General features: G+C 46.2%; 2 protein-coding genes across 9 annotated transcripts in view; one reads left to right on the plus strand and one right to left on the minus strand.

Annotated features, from left to right (window-relative positions):
* The window catches only part of LOC128341620 (zinc finger protein 883-like), a 44,054-nt gene extending 42,639 nt beyond the window's left edge, over positions 1-1,415 (minus strand). Inside the window, exon 1 of the mRNA XM_053287970.1 lies at positions 1,312-1,415. The gene's annotated coding sequence lies outside the window, so the exon portion shown is untranslated. The remainder of the gene's footprint in view (positions 1-1,311) is intronic.
* Positions 28-18,634, plus strand: LOC128341625 (zinc finger protein 345-like). 8 transcript variants are annotated; one of them, XM_053287984.1, is made up of 9 exons: positions 46-1,839; positions 4,458-4,558; positions 4,964-5,114; positions 7,007-7,450; positions 10,547-10,673; positions 12,950-13,035; positions 13,253-13,379; positions 15,801-15,893; positions 16,378-18,634. In XM_053287984.1, exons 4-9 carry the CDS (start codon positions 7,037-7,039, stop codon positions 17,958-17,960), a joined length of 2,430 nt encoding a protein of 809 aa, XP_053143959.1. In that variant the 5' UTR covers positions 46-1,839; positions 4,458-4,558; positions 4,964-5,114; positions 7,007-7,036; the 3' UTR covers positions 17,961-18,634. The 8 variants fall into 8 exon arrangements, with proteins under 8 accessions (XP_053143961.1, XP_053143959.1, XP_053143954.1 ...); XM_053287979.1 differs by having other exon boundaries at positions 47-1,839; positions 6,979-7,450; XM_053287986.1 differs by lacking the exon at positions 15,801-15,893 and having other exon boundaries at positions 28-1,839; positions 6,979-7,450.
* The last annotated feature ends 2,074 nt before the right edge of the window (positions 18,635-20,708 follow it).

Genomic DNA, 20,708 nt, shown 5'->3' on the forward strand with positions numbered 1-20,708 from the left:
GCAGGAGGGGCGTGGGGGGGGGGCGCACCCTGCAGGGGAAGATGTACCTCCCCTCCCCCTCCCCTCTCCCCCCACCCCAAAAGGATCCTTTGCTTTTTCTTAGCTTAGCATAGCATTGCCTCAGTCCGGGAACCTGGTGGGTGCAGCTTGGCAGCGGCAGCAGGGAAGGAAAGGAGAAGGGAGGTTGGGATTCGGAAGGGCCCAGGGAGGCTGCAGATTTGGAGGGGCTGGAGGCAGTGAGGGATCCACAGCCTCCTTGGTCCTGTTTTTGCTTGCGTGGGGGGGGGACTACTCCCCCGCTCGCCCCCTCAGCCGTAGCTTCAACTTCCGCGGACCTGACAAAGGGCCAACGCAGGATGTGTGTAAGATGATCTGACAGGCAGAGAGAGGGATTAGAAAGAGGGTGTGGGGAGTAGAGAGGTCTCTGCTTCCTTCCTGGACAGATTTAGTTTGGGCAGATGGAGAGGAGAGCTAGTCTTGTGGTGGCAAGCATGTATAACTTGTCCCCTTAGCTAAGCAGGGTCTGCCCTGGTTGCATTTGAATGGGAGACTAGGCTTGGGGCCTCAAAGGTGTTGGAGCACGGTGGTCCCTCCCGGGGGACGGGTCTAGACAATGCACAGCCGAGCCCATCGGCCAGAGAGCAAGGGATGCTGCTGGCAAGCGGAAGAGCAGCCCAGGCCGCTGCATACTGTCGGGGTGCCATCGCCGTGCCCAGGAGGAATCAACCCTGTGGAATGGGGTAGCTGCCACCACGCTTGGCCAGAGAACTGCAGGAGGGGAGGTGCGCCCTGTTGGGTTTGGTGGCTGCTGACTGAGTGGGAGCCACTGCCCTCCTGGCTGCCCAGCAGCCTCGCTGGAGGAGAGGGACCCTTGCTCTGCCTCCTCCTCCTCTGCCACCCCCACCTAATCCTTCCAAACTTGGCAGGCCCAAGGGCAAGAAAAGTGGAGGAGCAGCCTGCCAAGGGAAGCCTGTCCCACCTGCAGCTGCTTTTGGCAAGTCAGTCAGGTGCACCTTGATGGATGGACAGTGGAGTGTTCCAGGCCAGGGAGCCCCTTTGATACTTTGATAGGTACCCCACCCCCTTGTGTCTGACATCAGACGCAGGGGACATGGTTTGGGGCGCGCGCACGCACGCACGCTTTGCCCGCGCGAGGGGGGGAAAGGGAGACCCCTTGGATGAACTTTGTCCCCTGGCCACCGGGAAGCTTGCTACACTACTGTTAACACTCCCTCTCTTTTTAGAGCACTGCCCCAATGTACTGCTGGTTCCACAGTCTCCACACATAAACCAATCAAGTCTCGTACAAACCCCTGAACAATCTCTCTGCTACGTTCTGTCCAACTTCTCGCTCTTAATGCTCAGCTCCAACTACCTCCACCTCCGACTCCAACAGTCTTCTCCTAACCTACTGTGCTTATGTAAATCCCTCCCTGCAAACATTCCAGTGCCTGGTTACTATGGCAACACACTCACTCTCCAGCTCCTATATGTACATTCCATCACAGAGGCTATCAGGATTGATGGTGGGGCTAGCTACTAAATATGGAATGGAGTTCCTGTAACGTGATTAATTTAAGGACCTCCCTGAAGCTCTTCAGGATTGCCACCTTCTGACCCGAATCTTGGATCATGATTTTGGCACCCATCAGTGATTTTGGCTTCCCACTGGTGTCTCTGCTGGGTTCCAGCCCTAGCCTGGACTGTGCTTTTGGCCACCCAATGGTATTTCCTGCTTAGTTGAGGATCCTGCTGCTGTTTTGCAATCATTCTGCTGCTTTGTGTGCAGTAACTGGCAAGTTACAACATGCTAATGAAACTTTCAGCTTTACGTTTAATGTGAGTGTTTTGTTCTCTGGGCAGGGGGTACTCAGGTAGAGACGGACTCATAGATTTTGGGATCGGTGGTTGGGCAACTGACCAGGGCTCTTGACTATAGGCCTAATGATAGGGGCGGGGGGCTTATTAAAAGCACCTATGAAATGAAATTTCATTTGGGGAGGCAGAATTTTCATTTGGGGAGGCAATACCTCTATTCGCATCTCTGCCACTGCACCCATATTTGCACATCTCATTTTTAAAAACCAGAGTCGAACTACATGCAATGCAAGCGATCCATGAACAGAATATCCTGAGTTGTTGTGTGTGTGTGTGTGTGTGCGCGCGCAGTCCTATCTATCTATCTATATCAGTCACATGAAAGAGAGATTCAGATGAGGACTACAGCAGAGGGGGAGCAGTAGGATACCCCTTCATGCAATGCCGTTTCCTTGATTTATTTATTTATTACATTTTTATTCTGCTCTTCCTTCAAGAAGCCCAGAGCAGCATGAATGCTTGTGTTTACCCTCACAACAACCCTGTGAGGTAGGTTAGGCTGAGATATAAGTGACTGGTCCAAGGTCAATTTCATGACTGAATAGGGGTTTGAACTTGAGTCCCCCCAGTCCTAGTCCAACACTCTGACTATGTGGTGTAGTGGCTAGAGTGCCAGACTAGGACCAGGGAGACCTGAATTCAAATCCCCATTCAGCCATGATACTTGCTGGGTGACTCTGGGCCAGTCACTTCTCTCTCAGCCTAACCTACTTCACAGGGTTGTTGTGAGGAGAAACTTAAGTATGTAGTACACCGCTCTGGGCTCCTTGGAGGAAGAGCGGGATAGAAAATGTAAAATAAATAAAATACTATACCTTTCCCCTTCCAAGGCTGCTATTAACCTCTCCACAGGAAATCTTCCTCACCTCTGTAGAGCCCCGGGAAAGGCTTAGTCTCAGAGAGGGAGATTCTCTCTGATCTTTAGTCTCTGAGGAAAGGCGGAAGGCAATTTATCTGCCTTAAGCTGTTCCGTGGCCACATAATGGTGTAGTGGGGAAGTAACTTGCCTAGAGAGCAAGAGGTTGCTGGTTCGAATCCCACCTATATCAGGCAGCAGCGATATAGGAGGATGCTGAAAGGCATCATCTCAGACTGTGCAGGAGGAGGCAATGGTAAACCCCTCCTGTATTCTACCAAAGAAAACCACAGGGCTCTGTGGGTGCCAGGAGTCAGTAGGGATGTGCACGAACCTGTTCGGCGTTCTATTCTTAGAACGCCGAACAGTTTCGGAACCCTGCATTCGAACCAGTTCAAACACGGGGGGGGGGGCTTTAAGGACAGGGGAGGGTGCACTTACCCCACTGCTGTGCTTCCCTCTCCAGCACTCTGGATAAAATAGTCCAGCAGGGCATCAGCGTACCTTCTTGCTGCCCCGTTGTTTTACTGACCGGAAGTGCCGTGCACTTGTAAAGGAGGTACGCTGCCACCCCGCCAGACTGTTTATCTACAGAGCGCCCTGGGTGACTCTGGGCCAGTCACTTCTCTCTCAGCCCAGGGGGAAGCACGGGGAGGGGGGAGTGCACCCTCCCCCGTCCTTAAAGCCGCCCCCCCATCAGCTTGAAGAGAGCTGGTTCTGTGCACATCCTTAGGAGTCGACACCAACTCGACAGCACAACTTTACAACTTAAAGCAGTTCTGCATTGCTCTGTGTGAGTGAAGAAGGAAATTTCTCAGAATGCTGAGAAAACAACTCCCAAATATGGGGTGGTTGGTATTATATGGGAGGACAAATGCTCACTGTGATGTTTGACAAGATCTCCAGACCCAGAGATGAAAAATAGGCGACAGCATTGCAATATTTTCAGCGTGTGATCATGCTTTTGTTGTCCCGACCACAGGGTCTGCAGCAGCCCAATTTACAATGGTGTTTTAAAAGCTTTTTAAAAACAAGACTCCTTGAAGAGAGTGCAACAATTTGGGTATCCTAAACCCTACCTAACCCTTGTGCAAAAATTACCATACTTGTTTGGGGGAAAGGGATAAAGAAGGGGTAATAACACAGAGAAAGCTGTCAGTGTAGCAACATTTTTCTATCTCTAGAGAGGAAGATCCACAACTCACACATGCAACCCCCAGTCCCTCTGTCTCTCTGCCTACCCTCGAGCTCCCTTCTTATAACTGCTGGGTATGCTATTAATTCTGGACTCACTCTACCAGGCAGATCATCTCAGTCTGTTCGCTGACGAGCCTACAGTAGGGAAAGGGAGCCTGTAGCATTCTCAGTCCCTGCCTCCAGTTACAAAATATAGTGGCCCCAAAAACGCAACCCAAAACGCACACACTGATAATATGTAAGATAGACAGGTGGAAACAAATGTGGGAACTCATTGCCGACTGCCTCCCTACTTCTTCTCCCTACACACTGTCAGGGAATCTCCACCTCAGAGCACCCCCTGCCTACATTCCAGCCAGGCACCCCGTCCCCTGCCCCCCACATGCCCTTTGCTTCCCCCAGATACCCAATGGGTAGGAATCCCCAAGGTCATGTTTTCTCAAGGCCTGTGCAGGAAGTGGGGGTGTCCCAATGCACAGTCCCTCTTTCATGCAAATGCAACCCTCGAATCTCTCTCTTTTTTTAGGCCTCTTGGACTAAACCTGCCCAGGAAGGAAGCAGAGACCTCTCCATTCCCCAGATCCCTCTGGGGTCATTTACGCTATGTTCCTGCATAGGAATGGGGAGGTAAGATGTGACCAAGAGATACACGTGGATAAGACAGTGAGTTCTTTCTGGAAGAGAATGCATGGTTACGTGCAGAAAGACAAATGTACCTCTTCCAAAAGGCAATGGGACAAGTTGTGGAAATGGTCCCTAGATGTGACACCTCCGAGCACCTGATTTGTTTTAAACCCTTTTCCCGTTGGCTACAGTATTGTTGACATATACCTCACAACTCGGTTGTTCTCCAGCTTCATATCTGTAAATCTGTGTGTGTGTGTGTGTGTGTGTATACACATTCACACACATACAGATCCTTTGTATATAATTGTGCTATGGTAATGTACTGTATGCTTTGGTAGTTTGTTGGTTCAATTTAAAAAAATGTCTTCCTCCCACCAAAAAGAAAAAAAAAAATTGTCTTCCCAGACCACTCTCTCTCTGCCGCACATCCTGTGCATATTCTGCACTGGCCCTTCGTCAGGTCTGCAGAAGCTGAAGCGATGGCGGAAGGACCAGGGGCGGGGGGAGAAGAGAGCTTCCCCGCCCCCATGCAAAAACAGGGCCAGAAAGGGTCAGGGTGAGTGAGGATCCTTCACTGCCTCCCGGTGCCTCCTAGTCTTCAGCCTCCCGGGGGCACTTCCCAACCTCCCTCCCTGCGCTGCGCCCTCCTCCCCTCCCTCCTGCTGCCGCCGCCAGCCTGCCCTTTGCGCCCACCGGGTTCCTGGACGAAGGTGAGAAGTAAAGGATCCTTGCGGGGTGGAGGAGGGAGGGAGGGCCGGGGTGCTCTAGGGGCATCTTCCCTTGCAGAGCCCCCCTTTCGCGGTCCCCCTGGGAGTCTCCACTCGCTGCATTGAACCCTCCTCCTGCCCCGTCCCTCGGGATTCCTCCTGCGGGCTGTCCTGCCAAAAAGAGAGAGCGCCGCGCACACGGCCAGCCTTCTTCAGGGCACAACCCGGAATGAGGAGTTTCTCCCTTTGTAAATGGCCTTTCTTTCTTCCCGCCTCTCCTCGCGCTCTCTTTGGAGGAGTCCCTTTTGCTAAAAGGGGAAGGTAGGTCAGTCTAAGGGTTAAACTAAGAGAAGCGAGATTGCTAGAGAGGAAGATCTCCTTCGAAGCTGCCACTAGGACTTGGCGGCCTTCCTTCCGTCCCCATTTCTGCCCCGGAAGGAAAGCCTCACTTCCCTCCCTGCCTGCAACCCCCCACCCCACCCCGGGACCGGGGAGGCTGGTAAGTACAAGGAGCGGGTGAGGTGCAGGGGAGTCCCGAGCCCGGCCGGGAGGGAGGGAAGCGCGGAGGGGGCTTGCTTGGGGGGGACCTCCGCCCCCGCCCAGGGGGAGCCCAAAAGGCGAGGCAGGAGTGGGGGAGGCTGCAAGAAGGCGCGTGTGATTTCGTCATTTACGGATGCTTTTCGATTGTATCTTATTTTTAGTTAGTGTTTTTAGATGTTTTGAAATTAATATTCGTAGTAGTTTAGTCAGCCTTCACTCATCCTGAATTCCCCGTCAGTACATACCTCTGCAGAGCAATTCTCCTTGAATTTAGGTACATTTTGGAAACTTTCAAAAGCCCTCTTCATAAATTATGATCAGAGCGCACACAGTAGTACAGTTCCTGTGCAGTTTTACAGTGAATGTCTCTATAGTACTTCATATTCTTGACAGACAGCTGCACACATCTGCAATTCAACACAAGGCGTTTGCAAAAAATGTGCAACCAGATAGAAAAAAATCTGCAATTCCAAAAGAATATGTGTACATATTGAGGTGGGAGGAAGGCAGGGAGAGTGGTTGGGGGGGTTATCGAGGATTGAAAAGTGAAGAGAGACTTCAAAAGAATAATTATGGGGCTAAAGAATTCAATTCATGCAAAAGTTGCATTATGTTAGGTAGAAAAATGGTGGATAAGAATGAGAGGAGTCAAGTGACTGGTCCAAGTTCTAGGACTCCGGACTGTGATCAAGATTCCACATATCTCCACCTCCTGCCAAAGAGGCATGCAAACACCCACTTTCACTGCTGCTATTCCCAGAGTCTTTACCAAGGAATCTTCTCTGCACTTGTGCTGATGAAACCCTAATTCCAATAATTCCATTAAATCCCACTCTGTGGAGGCTCCTAAATGTTATGGACTGTGACGCGAAGCAATACAGTATGTTTGTGCACAGAAAAATGAAATGCACAGGCATGTATGTAGCAGCACATTCTAAGTGTGTGACTTCCTCTGACAACATGGTGCATTTCTGAATTTCCCTTTTAAAAGCTCTGATGCAATGTCTGAATAGGGCTAAAGAATGCATGCTGAATAAGGTTGGCAGCAAAAGATGTGGCTTTTCTGGGAGGTGGTTCAAAGGAGGGCAGAGTGAATGGGGGGAGTTGTTGGGGATGGGTCAGTGGAGGGTAAGGGCTGAATCACGTGGCTCACAACCTCTTGTTTGCACACAGAGTAATGCTTTGGCTTTGCAAGACATAGTTGCCCCATCTGGTCGGTTCCTGTCTGAAGATGGAGGCTATGGAAGAGAATGACTCAGGTGGCCCGCAAGCAGGAAGAAGCCTTGAAACAGCTGAGGTTAGGAGCGCTAAAGACGGATTTGTCCAGAAAAGCCTATGTGCTGACAACACCAGCCCAGATTCACAGCGCCAACGCTTCAGGCAGTTCTGCTACCAGGAGGCCGAGGGGCCCCGAGAGGTTTGCAGCCGACTCCACAGCCTTTGCCACCAGTGGCTGGAGCCAGAAAGACACACGAAAGCTCAGATGCTGGACCTGGTGATCCTGGAGCAGTTCCTGACGGTCCTTCCCCCAGAGATGGAGAGTTGGGTCAGAGAGTGTGGAGCAGAGACCAGTTGCCAGGCAGTGGCCCTGGCAGAAGCTTTCCTCCTGAGCCAGGCACAGGCCAAGAAGCAAGAAGAGCAGCAGGTGAATGTTTCTCTCTCATCCTGGTAGATCAGAGGGACAGAAAACGCGAATGTGGCTGATTTAGAAATCCCTACTGGAAGCGAAATTTTCTGTTGGAAACATCCCAGGAAGAGATGTCCCAAGGTCCCTTAAAAAACAAAACTTACCCCTGCTAACTTGGCAAAGAGGCAACTTTTAATGTGATGATTCTCTTTATTTAGCAGGGGGAGAGTAACTGGCCCTATCCACTCCCAGCACAGTACCTTCCGTGACTGTTGCTGGTGTCTATCTTATGTTTCTTTTTAGATTGTGAGCCTTTTAGGAACAGGGATCCATCTTATTTATTTATTATTTCTCTGTGTAAACTGCCCTGAGCCATTTTTGGAAGGGTGGTATAGAAATTGAATTAATAATAATAATAATAATAATAATAATAATAATATTTTGTTGAAGGTGATTGTAGCTAATATTTTAATTGGGTAATTTAAGTTTTGTTCGAACCATCTTGAGGTTGTTTTAATGAAAGGCAGTATAGGAATTTGACAATAAATAAATAAATAGAAATACATATATCTTGCTCACTCCAAACTTGGGTGCCACCCAAAGCCCTTCGGGGGGTGGGGGGAATTGCTTTTGCCTTGGGCCCTTAAGCTAGCGATTGTAGAGGGTAGCTGGACTCAGAAGACCTTTTTTTTTGTACTGTTTTGGGGTGTGTGTGTGATGTTATGCCACTAGATGTCAGTAATCTACCTATCAATTTAAAAACTTTTACTGAAAGTCTTGTCCAACTGATCTCTAATATAACAGGGTCAATTTAAAATATCTCACCCACAAACTAGATACTTGACCAATATTCTAAAGATTGATTTGAGATCTCTCTCTGTTAACACAGAGACAGAACTGGCCCATTCTAGTTTCACAAAGTTGAAATCCTTGCAGGATAACTCCCAAGAACCTGTTGAATTCTTAAAATCAAGTTCTAGGTCTTCAGCTTTGAGTCCATACATTGTTCTGAGAAAAGGTGCTTCTCAGATGCAGTGTTCTCAGCCACTTTGCACTCTGTGTATGTTCTAGACACACATCAGAGCCAAAGGAACTCAACACGTCCCTCCGGGGACTCTCTCTGGTCCTTTTGCAAGATGTGGCATTTTCTTGGTAGAAGACATGAGAAAAGAGAGACTCAATAGGACTTTTGACTAATTTAACTAATAAATAATTATAATTATAATTAACTAATAAAAAGCTTTTACAAAGAAAAAGAGCTGGTGCGTGGTGTGTGTGCTGTAATGATTAGCAATAACTAATACATAAAAACTACCAATATTATCTTCTCAACATTTATTTATGTATTTATTTGTTTGTTTAATTTCTTAAACATTTATTTATTCTTAACATTTTATTTATTTATTTATTTTATTCAATTTCTATACCGCCCTTCCAAAAATGACTCAGGGTGGATTACACTGAGAAATAACAAAGAAATAAGATGGATCCCTGTCCCCAAAGGGCTCACAATCTAAAAAGAAACATAAGATAGACACCAGCAACAGTCACTGGAGGTAGTGTGCTGGGGGCAGGTAGGGCCAGTTACTCTCCCCCTGCTAAATAAAGAGAATCGCCACGTTAAAAGTTGCCTCTTTGCCAAGTTAGCAGGGATGACATTAAGGAAGGAGAGACAGTCAGACATGTAATAGGAGAGGGAGTGGAGTTAGGTTTCTCAAAGGAAGTGTTTATATTACCAGGCTGCAGCAGCTTGATGAGTTGGCTTGAGGCTAGGACCTGTGGCTGGTCTCGCTGGAGGCTGGCTGCAGATGCTGAAGAGTCTCTGAACCTTTGAGAGTCAACCCGGAACACAGGATAAAGCACAGGGAAAATCTCTACTCTGAACTCTGCCCTTTGGCAGAGATCCCAAAGGAAGAGTCAGTGCTATAGATGGAGGCTAGGCTAACAAGGGTCTCCCTGATTACGTGATCAGCCTGCTTCTGGTTCATCTAACAACATAGACTAAATTGTTCTTCTAAAGTTACATACACCAACATAAAGTCTAACAGTGTTAACCTGGCTTGCTACTTGCCTGCATACCAAACTTGTGGTGCTGTGGAGGCAGCACAGTCGTCTTTGAAGGCATTTCACTCCGTGTGGTCTCAGCTCAAAGCTGCTCCTGCCCCTCCCTTCGGAATAGGCCTTCCACACAGAATTCTACCGTCTTGTTGTGGCAAAAAGTATATTTTGGCTGTCTCTCTCTGGGTAGCTAACAAGGCAGCATTTTAGCTCCAAGGAATGGATGAAGGAGAGAGGGGAGAAGGGCATGAGTGCGGGGCAGGGGGCGGTTTGGGAGAGAAGAGAAGAGCAGAGCATTGATGCTTAACTGACCATTCTTTTTCAATAGAAATCTCAACTACATAACCCTTGCCAGTTCAGGTTACATTACAGGTTAAGCATAATACAGGTATTTGCTTCCAGAAGCAGGTATAGGCAATCAAAGCACTATTGAAAAATAACAGCAAACAAATTGCATTTAGCAGGCCTTTCCCAGGACCCAGTGAGCTTACACAATGTTCATGAACAAGCGTAGCAGCCATATTAGGTGTTGGTCTGAAAGTGCTGATTCATATTTATGCTGGGCCAATTTGGTGCACAACACAACCCCATTCCCCGCCTCCAGCTCTCTACCTGATCTAATTTTGATTCTTAAAGCAGTTCATATCTCACCCTTTGAGGAAGGATCCAGAGGCATATTATATGCATATTTTATACATTACGACAGAGGATAAGGAAAAAACAGCCAAGACAAAAAGCCAATAGTGACATCTAACTGAGCAGGAAAACCTTAGACCAGCATCAGCCATTTTCCTTTTGAACTGGGGTGCCTCCCAAAGCCCTTTGAAAAAAAGGTCGCTTTTGCCTTGTTCCCCAAAGCTAGCGTATGCAGAGCAGGACTCCCGAGGACAGAAACTCCATCATCTCATTGCCCCTCCTGAGAAGGTCCAGTCCCATTTTTCTCAGACTGTATAGGAATATCAGTCAGCGTCCCTTAATAAGTTCTTAGTCAAGGTTTGCTCTGGTGTCCCTTGATGTTAACTCTTTCCTCAGAACCCTCCACATTTTCTCTTTCAGCTGGAGAGACTGGCAGCAGATGTGGGTGGTGACCTCTCTGAGGCTGAGAAGGGTCAACTGGACACTGGTGAAAAGCCACCCTTCAGGCCGATGTTCCAGGAGGGTGACCAAGATGCCAACTTGCTGGGTAAGGACGGATGGAATCTGTTTCAACTTGGCCTCTTTCTCTCTTTAATGTATATGAAATCTATGGGCTGATTTCCTGTTGTTCTTTAGCTTGTGTAGGGGAAAGCATTTGTCTTTCTAGCCTCTTCCCCCAGTTTAGAAATGAATTTCTAATTCATTTAAAAATCCTGGTTTAGACTATAATATATGTCTAAACCAGCCCTTTGATTTATGCTTACTCTTCTGTGTAAAGGGGGCTTTACCTGCCAGGAATTTATTTTATCCCAGTCTGACCCTCCTTGACGTGAGACAAGCTCCCTTTGTACATTGCCAGGGTATAGTATAGGCATGGGCCTTTCTCCTCTTTTCTACGTAGCTGTTATTGTTAGACAGAATCTACTATAAACATTAGTTTATAGGTAAACTGCCCGGAGCCATTTTTGGAAGGGCAGTATAGAAATCAAATAAGTAATAATAAATAATAAATAGAATGCAGAAGCTTGATATAAAAAGGCTTTTCTTGAAAAAAAGAAAAAGTTTACATTCTTAAGGCTTGTATCAAAAGAATAAGTTGCCATCACAAAAGGCTTGCATCACAATAAAGGCAAAAGTTAAAACGGAGAATAAACAACCAATCCCGGCTTGAAAAACCCTCTCTCTCTCAATCTGAAAAGGTACTTAAAAGTTTCAGAATTTTGGCCCAAAAGGGTCACTCTAGCTAGCATACAAAAGATAATGATAATGTTTTAGCTCTTCCTGGCTTCTTATTTTAAAAAAAGGGGGGGGGAAAGAACAATTCAAAATGGTTGTTTCTAGTTTCACAAGAGTCTGGTCCCATCCTGAAATAGATGGCGAGTCCACCCTGCTTCTTTAAACGTCCAGTTCCTCAGCCAGCCCTAGCTCAGCACTGATAGGTCAGGATTAAAGCTTTTTTCTCTGTGCGTGTTTTGGTGCACTTGATCTGACTCACCTAAATCTAAACAATCCATTTCGTTTATTTAGTTTATCTGAGATGTTCCTCAGAGTGGAGACAGAAAGATTGTTTGGGTTATTTGCGTCCTTTCTCATCGTTATGGTCAGGCCAATCTCTGCTCAATGGCATGGAAGGCCTTGACAGGTGTGGAGAGAAACTTCTGAACCGTCAGGGCATATGCACAAAGGTTTTTCTTTCCCGCTCCCAAGCAGCTCTAGCACAAACATGGCTCCTCTCAAGTCAAGCAGGAAAGCTAGACCAATGCAGATTTTTCACCCTGTTTTTGCACCGCTTTACCATATAATCTTTAATTTGTTTTCTTATGATTTGTAATTTGTTGCGAGTTGCCCCAAGCAGCATTGTTCTGGAGGGCTGGGATGTAAGTATTTTAAATAAGTGAAGTCCATTAAATTTAGACTGAATTCACGTACAAAATCAGTAGGATAAGCTGAAAATGGTAAATGCTTTAAGAAAGAAAGAGATTTTCACCGGTTGAGGCCTCTCTAAGCAACCCGAATGATTAAGGATTTCCATGTGGGAGAACTCCATGCCTGGGCTATGCAGATGCTGGGTTTTGTAGCGGTTAGAGATGTGCGAACTGGCTCCTTCTTGAGCCGGTTCGTCCTCAAGCCAAGCTGGGGGAGTGGGGGGGCTCATTCTGGCACTGAGCCAAGCCAATACCCCCACTCGCCATCTGGCCAGAGGGCCATGCTCGTAGACTTGCATTTACAAGTCAAGGGCTGTGGATTGGGGTGCCGGGTGAATGGAAACTTCTGCCTTTTACCTTTCAAAACAGCTCCCCTCCTGCCTCCCTCCAAATGACTGCACGGGCCAGTCTGCATCCCATTTTGGGCCTTTCTCCACACACGCGTGTGCACATAGAGGCCCCAAACAGGCTGCAGACTGGCCCATGTAGTCATTTGGGAGGCAGGAGGGGAGCTGGAAAGAGCTCTTGCCGCCCCCATGCAGTGGTGCTTTTTTAAAGGTAAAGATGGGGACTTTGCCCTCCCCCTTCCCCCACAGCCCTTTACTTGTAAAGGGGGATCCTTGCCGAATGCCCCTTTACAAGTATGGCCGTCAAGCCCTCAAGCTGGCTCAACAGCTGGACCAGGCCACCTGGGGGTGGCTCAAATACATTCCTGTTTAGAATTGAACCTGGCTGGCTGGTTCCATGCTCTGTTGCCAGATTTGGCTTTTTTAAAAGCCAAATTTTGGGTTACGGCCCATTTGACTCACGAGTCTGCACATCTCTAGAAGTGGTTTAATGGCCAGAAGCTCCTTGAACTGTGTCCAACATCTTCCCATCTCCCTTGTCATTCTTGTAGGCATTGGAAGGACCCCGGGACCTCATTCCAGGCCTTCTCCTCTCGGTGGCACAAGGGATGCGGTTGCCACGCCATCACTGGAACAGGTAAGAGAAGGATGAGTGGAGGAGATGGGTGGAGGATGGCCCTGGGTGCTTTTCTCCCCTGCCCATTTCCCCTTGCTTTGCTAAAGTTGCCTGCTAAGGAGGCTTTGGATGGCACTGTGGAATCTCTGTGGAATCTTCCTAGCAGACGAACCCCATTGAGTATATGTCTGGATTCCTGCATGACCAATGAAGAGAAATAATTTTGTTCTAATTTCAGGGACGGGTGACTTTTGAGGAGGTGGCTGTGTACTTTGCAGAGGAGGAGTGGGCTCTGCTGGATGCTGCCCAAAGGGCTCTGCACAAGGAAGTCATGGAGGAGAATTCTGGGCATTTGGCCTCTCTGGGTAAGGCTCCCTTCTTGTCCTTGGCTGCTAAATAGAATTGCATCTGTTGCTCATCCATCTAAATGCACAGTCAGGATGTCAGTGAGGATGATTCCGTAATCCAAAAATCTTCGGTTTAAGATGAGATGCTTTACATTTTCATGCTCTAAAAAGAATGAACGTTGGAACTTCTGGTGCCCATCTTAACTTCTGCACCAAAGAAGCTGTAAGGACTTACCACAGTCTGCTATATGATGATGTCTTTAGAAATGAGACTCCATGCACCCACATTTTGCCTTTGCCTTGGTCTTTCAATTTGACATTGGGCTGGGGAGGGATGCATCCAGGCAGACATTTAACAGATGCAGTCTCCCTAATCACTTACTAAAGATGCCCCTGATGAATTTCTGCCTGATGTATCACTGATCAAGGCAAAAGGTACCAGTCCCATTTGGACCTGACCTTTTGGGAACATTTAAAGACACACATTATCTGTGGTGAAAAAATGTTGCCACCACTTTGAAACCTCCTTTTGGGAGTTAAAAAGTTAAACTGCTGTATATCAGCCCTTTTGCAGAAGATTTATACCAGATTTGGAGGAGTCGTGCCCCATTTGATCGTGCACAATTTCAGAGGGATTGGGTGGATACATTTGACTTTATATTTATAAGCAATAGAATGTTCAGGGCTGATAATGGCGGAATGTTGAAAACACTCCTCATCTTAAACTATACTGGCTGGTCCATATTGCTTGGATGATCTGTTTATTTTAATTTACTCTTAAGGAGTGCAATTGCTATTTCAATGAGAGCTCACAAAGTCCAATTGGATCCAATCTTTATTTATGATCAAAGATCAATACAAAATTTAAGAACAGCAACAAGCACAAAAATATCGCATCCAGAGGGATCATAACTGAGTCAATTGTCATATTTTTCTCCGCTGCTACACAAAATCTAGCTCCTATACAGGCTATAGACTGATTTTAATCTGAAAGTAGTAACTTGATATAAAACCCTTTTCCATCCCTGCCTGATGACCTTGTTGAGGTTGCTACACAGCAGATCTGGAGGTGTTGGAAGTTGCCTCCTTTCTTCTCCTTAGAGGCAGCAGGATGGTGTAAGAGGAACTGTCCTCCTGGGTTGGAGCATATATATATTTTGTACACATCCTATTTTTCAACAAAAAGCTTTCAAAGTGGTTTGCCTAGCAGAAGGGGTGAGGGGAAGCTTCCCTGTCCACAGAAGGCTCGCAACCTATACACAGGCACACTGTTAGGCAAAGGATGACCTTATTGCCTAACCTTTGCACCTGAAACTCAGTGTTTTTCAGGATGTGCTTAAGTTGGTTAGCTCTCTAGATTTGCTCTCAACTCCTCAGACATAAAGATTTGAGAAGGAATTTAGAGGTTAATTATATATCTGAGTTAAAGTAACAATAGATGAATGAAGGAGAATCAAATAGGTTCTGTGTGACAGGAGTTTTCTATTAAGAGAGGATTGAAATGCTGGCATACTCAGATTTCTGTATAGCTGTGAGGAAGGATCAGAAAGCAGAACCCCAAATGCAGACCTGGGTTGCTTTTAGCACCTCACTGGGCTCTTTTGTAAGTCTAGCGGTTCTCCTTGAAATCACATTTTTCACCTAAGTTCCAAGTTCCTTCCCTGGCATCTCCAAGACAGGGCTGAGAGAGATTCCTGCCTGCAACCTTGGAGAAGCTGCTGCCAGTCTGTGTAGACAATACTGAGCTAGATGGAGCAATGGTCTGACTCAGTATATGGCAGCTTCCTATATTCCTATGCTTTTGTAATCAGTTCTGTTTTGGTGTCCTTATGTTCTACAACTGCTTTCCTAGAAACCATGTTAGTAAAGCAGGATCATGAAAAAGACATGGCTTTGGAGTTTTTAGTTGTGATTGTTAATCCAGTGCCCTTGTAAGAAATACAAAGCAGTGAATTCAGGAACTGGAGCAATTCACAACCTGCAGTTTGCAGATAGAAGCTTTGGCTAAGCTAAATACTGAAGAGAGAACTGGCAACTCATGGAAACTTGTGGGTCACTGTGCTGGGGCTGGACAGGGACGGTTGCTCTCCCCCTGCTCAATACAAAAGAGCTGCCACTGGATGAGGAGCTCCTTGCCCAGTTAGCAGAGATCCCTTCCCTGCACTGTGGCCAGGTTCCTAGATCCTCCTTCTCCATTGTCTTCCTTCTAGCATGCTGGGCAAGCAGCATTTGCATTCTGCCACCAGACTGATGCTTCAGGTCCCAGGCAGTAAACACTGCTCTCAAGTTTCATCCCTGGGCAGGAGTTAGTTTCTCTGTCATGGGGCTAGAGGGAGGGAGGGTGGGGCGTAAATCAGCGAGACTCCATCGGCTTTCCTGAATATTTGTTCTTGCTAAACGGGCCTGAAGTATTTTATCGTTCTGTTTCCTTCCAAAAAGGACGTTTGGTTCCCAAATGTGACCTCTCGTTCTGGCTGGAGAAAGGGGAAGGACTACTTGACGAGGACTCCAAGGAAGGAGAGGGATGTGCAGGTAGCTCACAAGTTGTGGGATAGGAACCTTTGTTGGACACATCAGGCAGGAAATTATCCACCAAGTGGGAAAAGAGGATGCTCATGGGTGTCCTAACTCTGGGGGGGGGGGGATGTGTATGCAATGTCAGTCCTTATTGAGCATCCTAGCCTATGAATTTACCATTGGTCCATCTTGCCAATAGTGTCTCTTTTGATTGACGGTAGCCCTGCAAGTCCTAGAGGGCTCTTCCCAGCCCTACTGTTTAAGCTGTTTCAACTGGAGATGCTGAGGGCTGAAACTGGGAGTTGGTGCATCCAGTTCTCAGTGCCCTACACAACATCAGTTGCTTTTTAAATACAACCAACAGAGGCTGTTTAATTTATAGCAGGATCTGCCTCTGCTCTACATCTCCTGCATCCTGTTATTCATAGATCAGTTAATGTGGCATTTTCTCCCTGCTATGTGTTTAACTATTCCAAAGTTTCTCTCATTATTCTTGTAGGTGATGAGAGAGAGAGAAAAATGCAGTGGAGAAAATCTGAAGGAAATCAGCAGTGGAGAGAGAAATCTTCTGTTTCCAAAGGATCTGACATGCATGAAATTCCTATCCTGAAAGAAAGTTACAATGAAAAGAGAAGGAATAAGATCCCTCTACATGCAAAAACCTTAACTTGTAACTCAGATCAAAGCATGGATGAAAGAATCCACAATGGGGTGAAACCATATCCTTGCTCCGAGTGTGGAAAGAGGTTCAAGCACAGCACAGATCTTACTAGGCATCAGATAACCCACACAGAGGAGAAACCCTATCAGTGCTCAGTGTGTGGAAAGAATTTCAACCGGAGCACTAACCTTACAAAACATCAAATAATCCACACAGGGAAGAAACCATTTAAATGCTCAGAGTGTGGAAAGAGTTTCAAGCGGAACACATACCTTGCTCTGCATCAGAGAATCCACACAGGGGTGAGACCATATCAGTGCTCAGTGTGTGGAAGGAGGTTCAACCGCAGCACAAACCTTACACAACATCAAATAATGCACACAGGGGTAAAACCATATCAGTGCTCAATGTGTGGAAAGCGTTTCAGCCAGAGTGCAAATCTTACACGACATCAAACAACCCACACAGAGGAGAAACCATATCAGTGCTCAGTGTGTGGAAGAAGGTTCAACCGCAGCACAAACCTTACACAACATCAAATAATCCACACAGGGAAGAAACCATATCACTGCTCAGTGTGTGGAAAGAGCTTCAGCCAGACCTCAGGTCTTTCTGTGCATCAAAGAATCCACACAAAGGATAAACCCTATCAGTGCTCAGTGTGTGGAAAGAACTTCAACCGGAGCACTAATCTTACAAGACATCAAATAATCCACACGGGGGAGGAATCATTTAAATGCTCAGAATATGGAAAGAGCTTCAACCAGAGCACAGACCCTAATCCACATAAAAGAATCCACACAGAGGAGAAACCGTATCATTGCTCAGTGTGTGGAAAGAGCTTCAACCAGAGCACACATCTTGCAGTGCATCAAAGAATTCACACAGGGGAGAAACCGTATCAGTGCTCAGAGTGTGGAAAGAGCTTCAGACACCGTTCAAGCCTTACACAACATCAAAGAGTCCACACAGAGGAAAAACCATATCAGTGTTCAGTGTGTGGAAAGAGTTTCAACAGCAGCGCAAACCTTACACGACATCAAACAATCCATACAGAGGAGAAACCATATCAGTGCTCAGTGTGTGGAAAGAGGTTCAGCCGCAACACAGACCTTAATGCACATCAAATAATTCATACAGGGGAGAAACCATATCAGTGCTCAGAGTGTGGAAAGCGTTTTAGGCAGACCTCAGGTCTTGCTGTGCATCAAAGAATCCACACAGGGGAGAAGCCTTATCGGTGTCCGTTGTGTGGAAAGAGCTTCAGACACAGTTCAAGCGTTAAAAAACATCAAAGAATCCACACTGGGGTGAAACCATATCAGTGCTCAGTGTGTGGAAAGAGTTTCAACTTCAGCACAAATCTTACACGACATCAAAAAACCCACACAGAGGAGAAACCATATAAGTGCTCAGTGTGAGTAGGAGCCAAGATTTTGGTGGAACAACAGCCTGTTGTGTATTCTCAGTTTTAAGTAACATTTCTTTCTGAGATGTTCTTAGTCTTTAAAATGAATTTCCCAAGCTTATGTGGGAGTCTCCTGGCAGGCAGGCAGCTTTAAGAGCCCAGCCTTGTGAGACAACTCCAGACCAGAGTTAGGTGGAAAGATCTGATCCTTCACTTCAATTATTGATGCAATTCTGTTTTCAATAAAAGCAATTCTTTTTAGAGGACTTTGTGGTATCTCATCTGGACCTCCTTAGATCAAGTGCTGAATACGCATGAGGTTTCCCTTCTGAATCTGGCCTTTAGATTTCTTCCACATTTTACTCCACTGTCTCTTCTATAGGGACTTACGAACTTGTTATATTTCCTCATTACTGACTGATTTCCCAGGACATACAGATGCATTTTACGTCAACTATCTGCTCTCAGATCAGAAGGCGGAAGTAACATTTAAAGTTGCTAAGTTCTGTGAGGCAGCTAAGAAGGCTAGACAACAGATGGTAAACCAGATTATCCAAACGGGAAACTGCTGATTAGGATGAGTCCATGTTCCTGATTATATTATGTATATATTATTGTTATATCTACTGTATTATTATGTATGTAAATTTTGGTCTATGACCGTAAATAAACATGATACTTGATTTACTCTCTTGTTAAGGGAACTGCTCTGGGGTTTGGCTACAACCCAATAACTGACGTAATTGGAGAATCAGCTTTGTTAGAGATGAGCATCTCCCTTTACCAGAATAAATTTGTGCAAAGCTTTGGATCGTGCAAATGACTGACAGAGAGTTTCTTGGAGTGAAGCAAGGTCAGGTTTATTAAAGGTTTTGGGGTGCAAAGCAAGGGAGAAACTTTAAACTAAGCAATCATAATCATAATATTTAACTAATAAGACTTACTATACTTAAATAGAAACTCGCGAAGAGGCATTTTAGCTTAGGTTTTCCAAATTAACCCAAGGCTTGACCCGAGAAACAGGTCATAAGAGAAAAGGCTTTTAGGGAGAAGGAGAGGAGTGAGCGTGTTTGGGGGAAAGGCTTGTTAATTAAACTGAATCTCTTATTCTGATGGAGGGTATGTGCTCTTGTCGGCCGAACCGATTGTTGGTGGACCTCCCTCTGGACAGAGATGGGGACCAGTGGACAGTGTTCCAAGGGATGGGGACCAGTATGCCACTCTCCAGTGGCAGGGTTAGGTAGGGTTCCAAGGTGGTCTAGTCTCAGGAGATCAGCGCTCTGGAACAGCCCAGTGTAATGCACAGATTGACCCAGGCGGTGGGTACAACCTGGAGCTGGAAATGCATGTAGTTCCAACGCAGAGTTACGATACCACACGGGATGATGATATTGCAACTGCTGTCGAAGGTAACAACAACCATAACACCACTACACTGCCATTTGGGCAGCTGGGTCTTTAATATTGTAAAACATGCCTGGGGACAAATAGGGACCACTCCCAAGGCTGGAAGAGAGTGATTGCCTTGAACAAAGGTGCACATCCCAATGGAATGCATTGTGGATGCCTGCTGAGCTAGTGTGACATTGAACCTGTATGTAAATTTACCGAATAGATGCACTTAGAGATTCTCTCATGCTGGGAATGCTTTTCCTAGCACGGAACTAGCAGTATCCATTGTATAATAAAGACAACATCCTTGGTCCTCGAACCAAATGTTTAGCACATTGTTAGGGGGAAACGTACCGATCACAATCTTTATCAGCTTGACCTCACGTTTGCATGCCTTGTAAGGCTGGTCTTGTCAACAATCAAAGGAGTCTTTTCGCCCTTAAGGGAGGAAACCTATGATCAGTTTAACTTGTGTCTGCCTAGCCTTCTGCTTAGTGAGTAACACTGTGAGAGGAGCTTTTGGAATAGTTAATCCTGTATTCACATTTTGAAGTTCTGGAGTAACTCCCTGATCTGCTTGCCAAATGACCATGTTTTGAGAGAGAGAGAGAGAGTGTTTGGCTTTGTAAGTAATCCATGATGTAGACCACAAGCGCCAACTGTGCCTATCTTGTAGATTACTTGTTACACTTCTCTCACAGGTTCACTCTTTTGAGATATACATAATTGATCAGAGAATGACCATCTGCCCTTGGTCATGACCTATTCTGCAAGCGCTGCACCCTACTCTGTAATACGATATTAATTGAAGGATCTTCAATTAATAATTAAGGATCTCCAAGACAAACAATGGAAATGGGTTACTGGCCTTAATGAGAAGATCACAACCCTGCTAAATTCTCAGCAGATGCTGAAACTGAGGCGATACTACCCAGTTCAAACATTAACTATTTTCCCGATGAAATTACCTCTATAATGAACCCCCCTCTAGCCACAACAGGTCCAATTCGGAGGGGCCATGTAAGGAAAAGCTGGTTTGACCAGGAATTCAAGCTTAAGAGACAAGTCTTGAGACAACCCCAGATCAGAGTTCTGGAAGGATTTGACCCTTAGTTCAATCATTGTTTCAGTTCCATTTTCAAAACAAACATTTCTTGAAAACAAGAACAAACAGTGACTGACCAGGAGAGGCATCTTGGGGTCATGGTGGACAGCTCTTTGAACGTGCCAACTCAATGTGCAGCAGCTGTGAAAAAAGCTAATTCTAGCTTGAAATCATTAGGAAGGGAATTGTAAGCAAAACTGCTAATATTATGCCCTTATACAAAATGACGGTGTGGCCACATTTAGAGTACTCCGTACATTTCTG

Source organism: Hemicordylus capensis, chromosome 2 (assembly GCF_027244095.1).
Source record: "Hemicordylus capensis ecotype Gifberg chromosome 2, rHemCap1.1.pri, whole genome shotgun sequence".
In the NCBI taxonomy this organism is placed as follows: domain Eukaryota; kingdom Metazoa; phylum Chordata; class Lepidosauria; order Squamata; family Cordylidae; genus Hemicordylus; species Hemicordylus capensis.